The following is a 12,215-nucleotide window of genomic DNA, read 5'->3' as shown; positions in this document are numbered from 1 at the left end:
TTTAACGTTGAGAAAATTCGTTAAACATGTAAAATTTCAAGAAAATGTGGTTTCACCAGTAACACGCGCGGAAAATTTTTTTTTTTAACATGCTATATATCATTTCCCGTAGATTTTTTCACGCTGATTTCAAATCTGGTCTCAAAATTTGTCTACGACCTCAGGATTTTGCAAGAAATCGATTTTGCGCTGGTTTCAATGGCTTTCAAACCATTGTTTAACGATATCGATACGGCAATTTTTGACGGAGTTATGGTCACGTAAGATGGGACCAATTTTTCGGGTTCGCACAAGTGATCCCTTAATTCTTTTGAGGAGTGTATAAAGATGTCGTACTAAAATTTTGATCGATTAATGTCCAACTCTGTTCTGACGGAGAACCCTCGCCACCCCCATACGAACTCAAGTCAGACCACTATAGCGACGCCCTTACCTGTCAAAAACGCTTAAAATCGCTCATCTTTAAACACACATAACTTTTGAACCAGTGTACCCCTACCGATAAAACGTGGATTTTTGTAATTTTCTCGTCAAAATCTACGGGATTATATGTATAAAGAAATGTAACAATTTTTGGTCCCCTAAAGTGAAGTTCAGCCAAGTTTTTGAATACCTCTAGCAGAATTAATTAATAGCGACGTTTGTTGCTTTATGCTGTTGTGTAATTAATAAAGTCTTCGTCTCCTTCTCCTGGCTAAATATTGTCTTGAATTTTTTTGGAAGTATCGTTCGAAAACAAGAAGGAGAAAGTTGTGGTCTTCAAAGGGAATGTTTCAAGTTACCGCAAAATTTCTCGTTACTTTCATCGTTTTTTCCACCTCATCAGTGATGGAGAAGATGATCAATACGGTTTGAAAATGTCGGGAAGGCCACCACTTCTAACTGAGCGTGTAGAAAGAGTTCCTTATAAAGAAACTGTAAAGTTTAACTGAATCAATGACGGAGGGGAGGAATTTATTAATAGAAAATGGTGGAAAACGTATATATTATGAAAGAGATTTATTTTTCTAAATTATAATGTTCTAGTTTGTAAGAAGTTTTCGTTTTATTGCAAGTGAACCTACTATTTTGGTAGTCAAAATAGTCAAAAATTCACAAAAATCATATAAATGTTTACTGTTCGAAAACTGTATCAAAGAGAAATCTTACAAGAATGTTTTCTAGCGGTTTACCTAAACCTAAGTGCTGGAACAAGTCTCATTGTCAGTTGATTTGATTGATTAGCTTCGGCATTAAGACCAATAATCCAAGTGGATCTATCTTCTTGATACGCACTGTATTACCGGAAATAGGACGACAGAAAGTGTATCAGGTTAATCACCAGGTTAGCCTAAACGCGCAGCTTTCACGTCGATCATTAGATAGTATCTGACATTAGATGTCCAAGATTGTGGAATCTTCTTAGTGAATTCAGTTCAGCTGGCGAGAAGTCAAGTAACCCTCAATAATCAATTATTTGCATAGCGTCTCTAGCATAGTAATCAATAACTATCAGTAAATATCTGGAAACTACTTGTATCTATTTACGCTCATATGAAGAAATGGAATGTAAGATTCTTTAAATGTTGAGATCATCACTAGACAGCGGACCTTTATGCAAAATAAAAATTTATTCTCTTGTTTAATATGTTTAATAGGTTGAGTATAATATAACAGTATTTGCAAATTCTTCGAATGTTATTACTGTTTTAAGTTACATTTACTCATTTTTGTCATAAATGCATAAATGTTAACACATAGAAAAGTTCTAAATCAGATTCTCAAATTACGAAAATTAACATTTTTCAAATGTACGTCAATGAAATTAGCAACAACCGTTAATATTTGCCAATTCAAAAGTTGAAAATAATGAGGAATTAAAATATTTTCTGTTTTTAACATTCTCGTATCCGATTCCATATCATTAGATGTATCAAATTCATCCGTAAGTCCGTAAGTTCGGAGGAGAAAAAAAGGGAGAGTCATAATTTGCAAGTAATATCTTCTCTTACCTCTTATCTTTCGTTCTTATTTCCTAGCATAAGAACATTTTAATTATTTTCAGATTTCATAAATATGAAATTTTTCACGTAACGCGAATTCGCATAAGCGGCACGACGCGAGACCCGAGTTCACATAATAGGAGCTGAGTGATACGTTCGGTGAATCGGGTATGTGACGTCATTGGCTCCAACATGTGAAGTTCGGATAAATGGAGTTCTACTGTAAACTATGACGTGACACAGTGTTGACAACAACACAACCTACTCTTTCGATCCAGTTTCACTAAACAGACATTACTAATTTCAAAATTAGACATTGCAAATCAGTTGTTCACAGAAAACTTATGTTCAGAACTAAATACCGAACTTTGATTGCAACAATAATTCAATTCCCGGAACGTAAACGGAACGTTTCGTGGAAATAGAGTGCAAACTAGTTATAAAAATGACTGTGTTATCTTAGTGAAATTAATCATTTGTCAAATAATATCTCCCGTTAATATTGTGTAACTATTAATCGACACAATAATCTTAATTCCACTGTGGAGCTTCCTAATATTAAAGTTATAGTTGAACAGCTTCAGGAAGATATAAAATTCCATCAAGACTTACTTGGTTGCGCATTCCCCGAGTATCAAGTAATAAATATCGTCATATTTTCCGCGAAACATCCTACATATAAAATACTATTTCGCGAAACGCATTTCACATAAAGTCATATAAAGGTATAAAAATAAGCTACGTATCCATTTTACAGAGTTGGGCAGTAATTAATTACATGAGTATTTAATTACATCTTCGATTACACGTGCAAAAATGGACTATAATTACAATAAGAAAACGGTTAAATGGTCCAAAACATAAAAATTAGTAGTTTAAAAGAACAATTACACGGAATTACACGGACGCATACAACAACAACTCGGCAAGCTAATATAAGCGTGGTAAAAACAGACTACAATATTGCAATAACAGTGTTAACAATTTAGTGTTTTTTCTCACGAATTGATAAAGTTTATACAATAATACATTAATCGGAATAACAATGATACATTATTCAGCCATTTATTTTATAAAACATGACGCCATATTATGGAAGCCAGACCAAGATGTTGTAAGAAATACGAACATTTATATGCCATAGAAATAGTTGAAATTGAAATATGTCGTCGGTATCACTGTAATATACGAAAAACGATTCAACCAATACCTTGTTAGTGTTTACAATTCTGGTCGAATAGGGAGGACGATGAGACTCTTGAGCTCAGAATGCAGAAGCATCGTCACCTGATAACAAAAATTTCCAACGAAAATAACTCGCAAGTGGTCTTGAATGCGCAAGTGATTGCGAAGTAGTGTTGAGATGATAGTTCTCCACAAATACTGTAACGTATACACAGGATTCTGCTGAAAATATGATAGAAATATACATACATACATACCCGATGATGTTGTCAAAATAATAAATTCTACATGCGAGAAAACATATTTTCATATATAATTTATTTTTCACGGATCAAATAATCGACCAGCATGTATAGGTATGCACTCTTTTCAAGTATGCTTTAGAATTCTTTTTGTATACATAGGATCGATCCTTCACTTATTGATCCCCGCCTTTGCAGGATCATTACTTTTCTCTAGAAAAGTCTGCCAAGAGGAGTGTCCTCGTCTTAAGAGCTCGACTCTCGTTGAAAGTGTTAAACTTTTATGACCTGAACTATGTCGCTGATACTTTGTAACCGTGATTTTTATTCTAAATGTTTGAAAATTGTTTAATATAATATGTTGTTCAAAACAGGAATTCACATTCTTTCTGTTTTTATTCCTCTTTGTTTCATTTATAGAAATAAATAGTGTATAACTTGAAGAACCTTGAAGAACAAAAACAGATACCGCATACAAATGATAAACCTTCTGCTATTTGCTCCTAGATGTGATATATCGAAGTCATTTCATAATATCTGAGACAGCGGCGGACCGTTAATTTTGGAGCCGTCGGCCCGCTAGAGATTTCTTCCCGCGTGGACGTCCATCGGCGGCTTTGGCCTTCCCGAGACTATCCGCGGCCTTCCCGCGACCCTTTAGTATGCGCTCACCTTTACTATCCCGCTGAATAACACAGGGGATGGCAGTCTTTAATAATACCTTGTCGGTGTCTAGACAATTCTAGACACCTATCTTGAACATTTCTTCCCCTTTCCAGTCGATAAATTCGCTGGTGTTACCATAGATGTTTGTAACGAAGCTCTCTAATTTTGGTGTAGGTGGATCGCGCGGAGAACGAGGAGGGCCAGGGAGGGGGTGGTCTGTCGGCGTCTTCGGCGGGCTGCAGCGGTGCTTCCGGTTCGAGGATGGGCCCAGGGCCCGATTCCGGTAGCAGTGCTCCCTCTTCTGTTCCCCATTCATTGGCCACCTCGAGGGACGACGAAGACGACGAGGACGAGGAAAGCAGTGGCAGGCGATCCAATGGCCACACAGGAACGCGGTGAGTTCATTCGATTTCTTTCCCTTCGTCCAATACATGTATATCTAATCGTGCCTGATATTACTGATATAATACAGTAGGTTACATCATAATTGTACGACCTAATTTTCTATGCGTCGAATGATGATTTTTCCAATGCAGCAGGATATTTTTCATTTTTATCGTTCAATGAGACATCAACGAGTCGAGGATGCGACAGTGTGGATACGACGTGTACGCCTAAGCGTTCATAGTTCAGGCTCAAGCCGAACCTTTCGATTCCCAACAGTTGTGTTCGCTTTTTTCCCATTTTAACCTGCGAAATTCCAATTCCAGAGTATTCGGTGTTTTAGGCAGGTATGAATTTGTAAACCGAAATTTTAAAAATCCCTTCACAGACGCCGTGAAAATTTAAAACTTTTATAGAGTGATAATATCGACATTTCTTTAACATCAACATGTCATGTGGAATGTTGCCGTTATTCCGTCAGTGTGAAATTTTCAGGTCCTTTGATATAACGAAAAAAGCACTATTTTACATTGATTCAACAAATATTTCATTTGAGGTGTATCTTGTTATTATCTTTTACGAATATGGTGGTGGAGATAACCAAAAGTCACAATTGCGAAACCAGAAAGAAACATTCTTATCGTGTACTGTACACTTTTCTTTACCAATTGATTTAACTGCATTCGCACGTAAAATCTGAAGGCTTGTTTGATTCAGTGAATACCATTACCAAAACGGATACTTATACAGTAAGGTCGCTATCTAACAATAAGCACGACAGAGGTGGTCGTTCTAATTGTAAGTCAGTTCGCCTACTCCTTTCCCTGGGGGGCATACCCCGCGAGGGGCTAGAAGCTTGAGCTGCCTCGGTTGCCGAGCAGTGTAAACATGCGGTGTAATCCGATACCGGGTCGGGTATATATCGGTATGAACTACTATTCCAATTACAAAACTTCTTTATTTTTCATTAGTTTTTTATGAGAATTTCACCAACTTATTTGTGGCATTTTTCTGATTAAAATAAAACTAAACACGACATAATTTCAACTGTATTTAGTGGTTTAATTGATGGTATGGAATAAGATGAGAAGAATATTAATGTTAATTTTTACAAATATAGTCAAACCTGTTTTTGTGCGGTCTGTTTGTATGCGATTTTTTTTGTGCAATTCTTTTTATGCGGTATATGAATATCGAGATTCTGTTCGCCGAAAGGTTAGGTCAATCTGAACGGGTTACCATGGGTTCGTCGACAACTCATTTGACCGACACTATTTTGATCGACACGATTTGACCGACAATAACTTTCGTCGACACTATGTTTTCCTCGGCATTGTGAAATGATCGACAAATAATTTGACCGACACTATGTTTTCATAGACACGATCAAATTGTCGACGTCTGCTGCTTTCATCGACAATCCGTGTTTAGCGACAGGTTTGATTCGTATTTGCTAATGTTGACTAATCGTCATTATCACTGTTATGTTCTAGACGCATTTAGTTGCTTGTATAACAAAAAATAAAGAGAAGTACAAAGCATTTCTTCAAATAAACAAACTTTATCAATAGGTACACACAAATGAACAAAAATCATAATATTTCATTTAATTTCAAACATAATTGTGTAAATACATATATACATAATTTGAATGAACAAAACGAATGCTATGCATATACATATACAGATTACAAAACATAACAAAATTGTACAATAATTACATAAATATCAAGTAATGAAATCAAAGCGGTATATTTTGTGCTAAAGCCTTTAAAAGATTCATATCACTGTACATTTCTCGGCTCTCTAGTATTTTTCTAATACGTCGACGAAAACATAGTGTCGGTCAAATTATTTGTCGACCATTTCACAATGTCGAGGAGAACATAGTGTCGACGAAAGTTACTGTCGGTCAAATCGTGTCGATCAAAATAGTGTCGGTCAAATGAGTTGTCGACGAACCCATGGTAACCCGTCTCAACGGTGCGACGTTCAATCATACCAACTGCATCTTTTTCAACATGTTTATTAGACGTCATTTACTAAAGTAATCGTTCTATCCTTGCAGAAAAATTAAAGTTGTTTGATTCATTTTTAGAAAAGTTATTCTGATCTAAAATGTGTGTGTGTGTGTGATCAATTATGCGAATAACTGTATGTCTTTATTATCATTAGAATTACCGGCAGCGTACTTAAAGCGTTGACAGTCTATGAACTGTAACAGTAGTACCAAACCAATAGTACCGTAGCCGAAACACTTGCACCGTGGGAACGAGAAACGGTAATTGTGTAAGTGCACTGCAGGTTCTCCATCTGCCCGCAGATTCAATTAACCTCGGTTTAATATTAACGTCCAAGGTAGGAGCAATTCGAATCGTGGAAATCAATTGCGAGTATGTTCGATGCAGGGGTTGCATGAAACTGTTAAAATTTTCTATTAGTTCTGATATAACAGTCATTTTTTGACTGTTAACTTTTCTGTTCTAAGAAAACAGTTATAAAATATTATAATATAGCTAATAAAGTAGCTGTATAATTTTAATAGTTGTAAAATAAAAACTATGAAACCGGTCATTTGATCGGCAGTGGTAGGATTAGTGTTAATATAAAACTAACTGGTTATGGATCAGTGACTTGCGCGAAGAACAGTTATGCTCTCCGCCAATCATAAGCGTTGTTATTCGATTGTTTGTTTTTGTAGCGGTGTGACGCAAAGTAGCAACCGCACTATGCGTTATCCGTGCATTCTGTTCTAATAATACATAGAATTTCGCCTAATATTTTATTAGCTGATATAAAATCAGGAATTTTGCATATTTAAATGGTTTAAAATAATTAGTACAATTTATAAAATGTTTCAATACCATAAATAAATAAAACACACGTACAAGTAAACGCAAACAGGAAAACAGAAATAATTTTGGCGGGCTACATCGGACAAATAACCTACTGTGCGACTGGATTATATCGTATGATTCTCCTGTGTCTGAAAATCTCTTTATAAATACTGGTTGATTCCAAAGTGCATTTAAAAAAGCAAAGTATACAAATGCAATTAAAAGAAGCAAAGTATACAAATGCAATTAAAAAAAGCAAAGTATACAAATGCAATTAAAAGAAGCAAAGTATACAAATGCAATTAAAAAAAGCAAAGTATACAAATGCAATTAAAAAAAGAATGTATCCAATATTGAAAAGTATGTCATAGAAATTGTATAAAGCTGTTGTAAGTCAAATTAATATTCCAGTTTACAACATAAAATATGGAGCTCCAGAGAACTGCGACAAAAGCTTTCTGAGAAGTTAATGAAAAATAAAAAAGGTATGGTATAAGAGCAGTAAAGTGGACGTCTCGCTCCCAGGAGCATTTCACTTCGTTCGTGAAAGGTAGCCTGTTGAGATGACGAACCACATTACCCAAAGCGATGGTACCAAAAAGCGGGGTAGCGCACACCTGTGGAGCACGAAAGAGAATTATGTGATTAAGAAAATACATATTTGTGGAAACAGCTGTCGACGTTTTGCACATGGTAACATCATTCTATTTCAATTCCAATACAAGGTGATTCTCACAATTCGGAACGGCACAAATACAGAGCCGCGATCTACACTATCGATACACAAACAGTGACTCCCACTAATATTCGGACACTCTTAGAAACACCATAACTTTTTTAATATTGGAATATACGACTTGAAATTTTTGGAGAAGCTAGAACAATTGGTTTGCTACAGAACGTGACAAAAATTTTTGAAAAAAACTGCATGTAGTCGGAATTGCAGAGAAAATACTAAAAGTTGTATTTTTCAACTTTTTTTATGTGGGCTTATATGGAAAATTTAGAAAACACGTTTCGTAGATCTGTATCAATTAAACATATTCTGAAAATTTCATCAAAATCGGTCGACGTTGTAACGAGCTACAAACGTCTAAAGATGGTAAAACTTGCAGTTTTTCAGGATTTTCGGCTTCCAACTGCAATACATAATTCTAAGGATTCTTACATCTTCCAATGCCTGTCGTTTTTTCCCGCATCAACCGATTTCTATGAAACTTCTATAGTGCATATAATTTACACAGATCTACAAAACGTATTTCTTAAAATTTCAATATAGGCCTATATAAAAAAGTTGTAAAATGCAACTTTCAATATTTTCTCTACAATTCCGACCGAATGCAATTTTTGGAAAAATTCCTTTCCATATCCTGTAGTAATCTAATTGCTTTAGCTTCCCAAAAAAGTTCAAATCGCATAGTTTAATATTGAAAAGGTTATGGTGTTTTTAAGAATGTCCGAATATTAGTGGGAGTCACTGTATATTTCAAATTGATATTGTTACGTACGGAGACTTTTCTACATGACTCTTTTAACCCCTTCAGACAGACAGAATATGATAATGCTCACACTATTATTATGTAATAGTAAAATAAAGTAGCCTTTTAACTTTCAGATTAAGTTTGCACAAGTTGGGTTGTGTCAGATAAATTTTTCAGGGCCCGCAAGAGTTTTTTGAATTCCGTGTGTTCTTACAATACTATACGATATTTATTAGATATAACAGGCATGGCCAGAAGTAGCACGCGTGCTAGGGATTCTCAAATTCTCCGACAAATTGTGTATTTTTTACTTTTAAATAATAGACAAACGTAGCAGAGAGTGCGATGAGCAAACAAAAGAATATTGTACCAGAACAGTATCGGTGAATACAACTGCCCAACAGTGGAAAGTTTTATCGAAAGACTTTGGTGGAACTTGGAATATCCGCAATGGCTTGTTATCAAGCTGTTGCACGAACAGCAGATAATACTGCTCGTAAAATATTAACCCTGACAAATCGCTATAAGAACAAATTGTAACATTCTACAAATATAATTTAGCTTTTATCCGTCCTTGTGTCAGTTTCATACATATCTCATTACTTCGGAAATGTCCATTTATTATTTCAAAATGGTACAAGTGATATCTTATTTCCATTTTGATATTAGTTTTTACGTTAATTCTTCCAAATCTACGTTCTCTACATTATCGTGTGCTTGTGGCCATCTAGTGGCTCCACTAGTTAGACAACGCATTGCACTCGAGGACTTTTTCGCTCGGGCGAACTAGTAACTCGAGACGCTTTTGGCTATATTAGACGTGTTTTGCAGGTACATACTTTAAAATGATTTTATACTCAACCAAACGTATACAAATAATAAAATTTCAATAATTTTATTTATTTCTACGTTTTACAAAACAAAATCTGCTAAATATTACTCTCTGTAATTGGTTTTTGTTTGATATTTCACAAAACAATCTCCAAGATGCATCCTCGGTTTGTCAGGGCACGTATCACAATAATTTGAGCTTTCACGTCTACCGCCAAGCATACTTCGGTCAGAGCAGACCTTGCAACCCCTCTTTACCCCTTTCAGAACAACATGGAGCTTTCCATGGAAATGATGTATAGCATGTCAAAAAAAAAATTTTTTTGGCGCGTGATATTGGATAAACAACAATTTTCTTGAAATTGTGCAAGTTCAACGATTTTTTTGAAGGTTAAAAAACATTGGTACCATAAACTCTCTATTTTTCCGACATTCTGCAATGTTTCAGCTTCAATTTAAAAAATAATCATCGCTCTATCTCATTTCTATCGAAAGTTTTTTGATTTTGACACAGAATCCATCGGTTTGTCCCACTGTTGCGCAGCACAGTATTTGTTTCTTGAGTTAGTAGGCGATCCTAAGTAGCTGACCGCTACTGTATCTAAAGTCCTTACTTTTATTAATAAATGAAAGTACAAAAATTAAAAAATTTGTTCTACCGTAAAAAAAGACAATGGTTTAACAAACTGATTAATTCGAGTAGAATAGAGTGTCGAGTAGAAATCTAAACGAAGAAAACTAAATAGGTCGGTTTTGTCATGTACATAATCATAAAATTAGTTCAACAGAGATAAAGGAAACAAAAGTGAAAGAAGTGATTGCAACTCACATACGCGATGATTGTAAAGCCGAATGTGACGAAAATATGTATGTCTCTAAATTAGAAAACTTTTGTTATCCAACCAACGAGTCTGTATGCAAATGAAATGTATTCATGCGATGCGATCGAAGCACTTTTTCATCGATAAAGTTAATTTCTGAACTGACTTATCGATTTTTGAAATTTGTTCGCTTAATTATGTTTCTAAATGCAACTCCATAAATATTCGCGGTTGTACCACTTAAATTTTTCCCTGTTGGTTCCAGAGAACATACATACGAGGGAAGTAGCTTCTGCGAATATTCTCTACGCGCGTAACGCGGGTTTTTACTTCAACCACAAAGTTCCAGCCTTGTAACTTGGCTTTTTAGCTCTCTACCTTTTTCCGATGGAACAAGTTTCGCAGCTACAGACACGTCCGCGTCTGCACGTGATACTCACGGTACAAACGTGTACACAATGCACCTCGAGAATCTTGGCACGTTTCGTGTTGTTGGTGTAATCGCTTGACATACACAAATAGAATATTTATCCGATTCCTACAACGGCAAAGTCGGTTTTTTTATACAGGGTGAGGCACTAACCATTGCCACCTACAATAACTCCGAAAACATGTAGGAAAGTTATCGAAATAAAAGTTGCATCGGGCAACAGGGGTCGTAGTGTGGTGATAATCTTTTGTTGCTAGGTGGAGTCGCTTCAGAGATGTGAAGGGGTCATTCCATGCCGAATCGATCACTTTTTGCAGGCACCATCGTCGATTTTGTTCTAAATGAAATACGTTGTAGTCCATGAGAAATTAGGGAGGGTTTAAGTCATCATTTTGCCGGTTTCGAATTTTTTTAGAAATGGCAGGCCTTCAAAGTTTTCAATTTTTGCCCATTTCGACGAAAACGGGCCTCGCTTACGAATTGTTATCTCGGGAACTGTTTGTCCGATTGAGCTACATTTCTTTTTGTTTTATTCGGGAAGGATTGGGCTATTACAAAATAATTTTTTCAACCTCGAAAATCAACTTTATAATGTCGAGAAATGGAAACAAATTCTTTTTTTACGTTTTTTTCGATGAGGGGCCGGAGTGATATCAATTTTGAAAAAATGTGGTTATATTCCTTGAAGTTTTCCCTTTAAAATGAGCCCTTGAAAAAGATGTAGTCATTAAAATTGGCGATGATTTTCGGCAATAAATCGTGAAAATATGCAATTTTTACCATCTTTAAACGTTTGTAGCTCATTGCAACGGCGATCGATTTTGACGAAATTTTCAGAATATGTTTCATTGACACAGATCTACATAACGTATTTTTTAAATTTTCAATATAGGCCCACATAAAAAAGTTAAAAATTCAACTTTTAGTATTTTTTCAACAATTCCGATCAATTGCAATTTTTGAAAAAATTTCTTTTCACATCCTTTAGTAAACTGATTGCTCTAGCTTCCCAAATAGTTCAGATCGTATAGTACAATATTAAAAAAGTTATCGTCTTCTTTAGAGCGGTCTTAAGCTTTTGTCCGCTACGGTATGTAAGATGAGAGCGTTGAGGATATTGAGCGTATTTACTAAATCTGGCCATGACAAGTAAACACTGTCCTTACGTTATTAAATAATTATTAGCGTTTTGAGTAGCACTGTATTAGCTCCAGCAGTTTGCTTAATCATGTACCGGATACAAAAAATTAATTTTTCTATTGCATTTTTGAAAAGTATAGACCCTTAAAAATACTTTGGCAAAATTCTATACTGAAATTCATTGATAATTATAAAGTTACGATAATTCTCGGCGAA

The 12,215-nt window shown here is 35.3% G+C and overlaps 1 protein-coding gene across 7 annotated transcripts in view; it reads left to right on the top strand.

Moving 5' to 3' along the window:
* The window catches only part of LOC143209947 (uncharacterized), a 218,773-nt gene that overhangs the window by 120,859 nt on the left and 85,699 nt on the right, over window positions 1–12,215 (top strand). For all 7 annotated transcript variants that reach the window (XM_076426290.1, XM_076426288.1, XM_076426291.1 and 4 more), the window contains one exon: window positions 4,250–4,470. In XM_076426290.1, the coding sequence (XP_076282405.1) occupies window positions 4,250–4,470 (221 nt within the window). The remainder of the gene's footprint in view (window positions 1–4,249; window positions 4,471–12,215) is intronic.

Source organism: Lasioglossum baleicum, chromosome 6 (genome assembly GCF_051020765.1).
Source record: "Lasioglossum baleicum chromosome 6, iyLasBale1, whole genome shotgun sequence".
Lineage (NCBI taxonomy): Eukaryota > Metazoa > Arthropoda > Insecta > Hymenoptera > Halictidae > Lasioglossum > Lasioglossum baleicum.
This window is presented reverse-complemented; position numbering and strand designations above follow the sequence as displayed.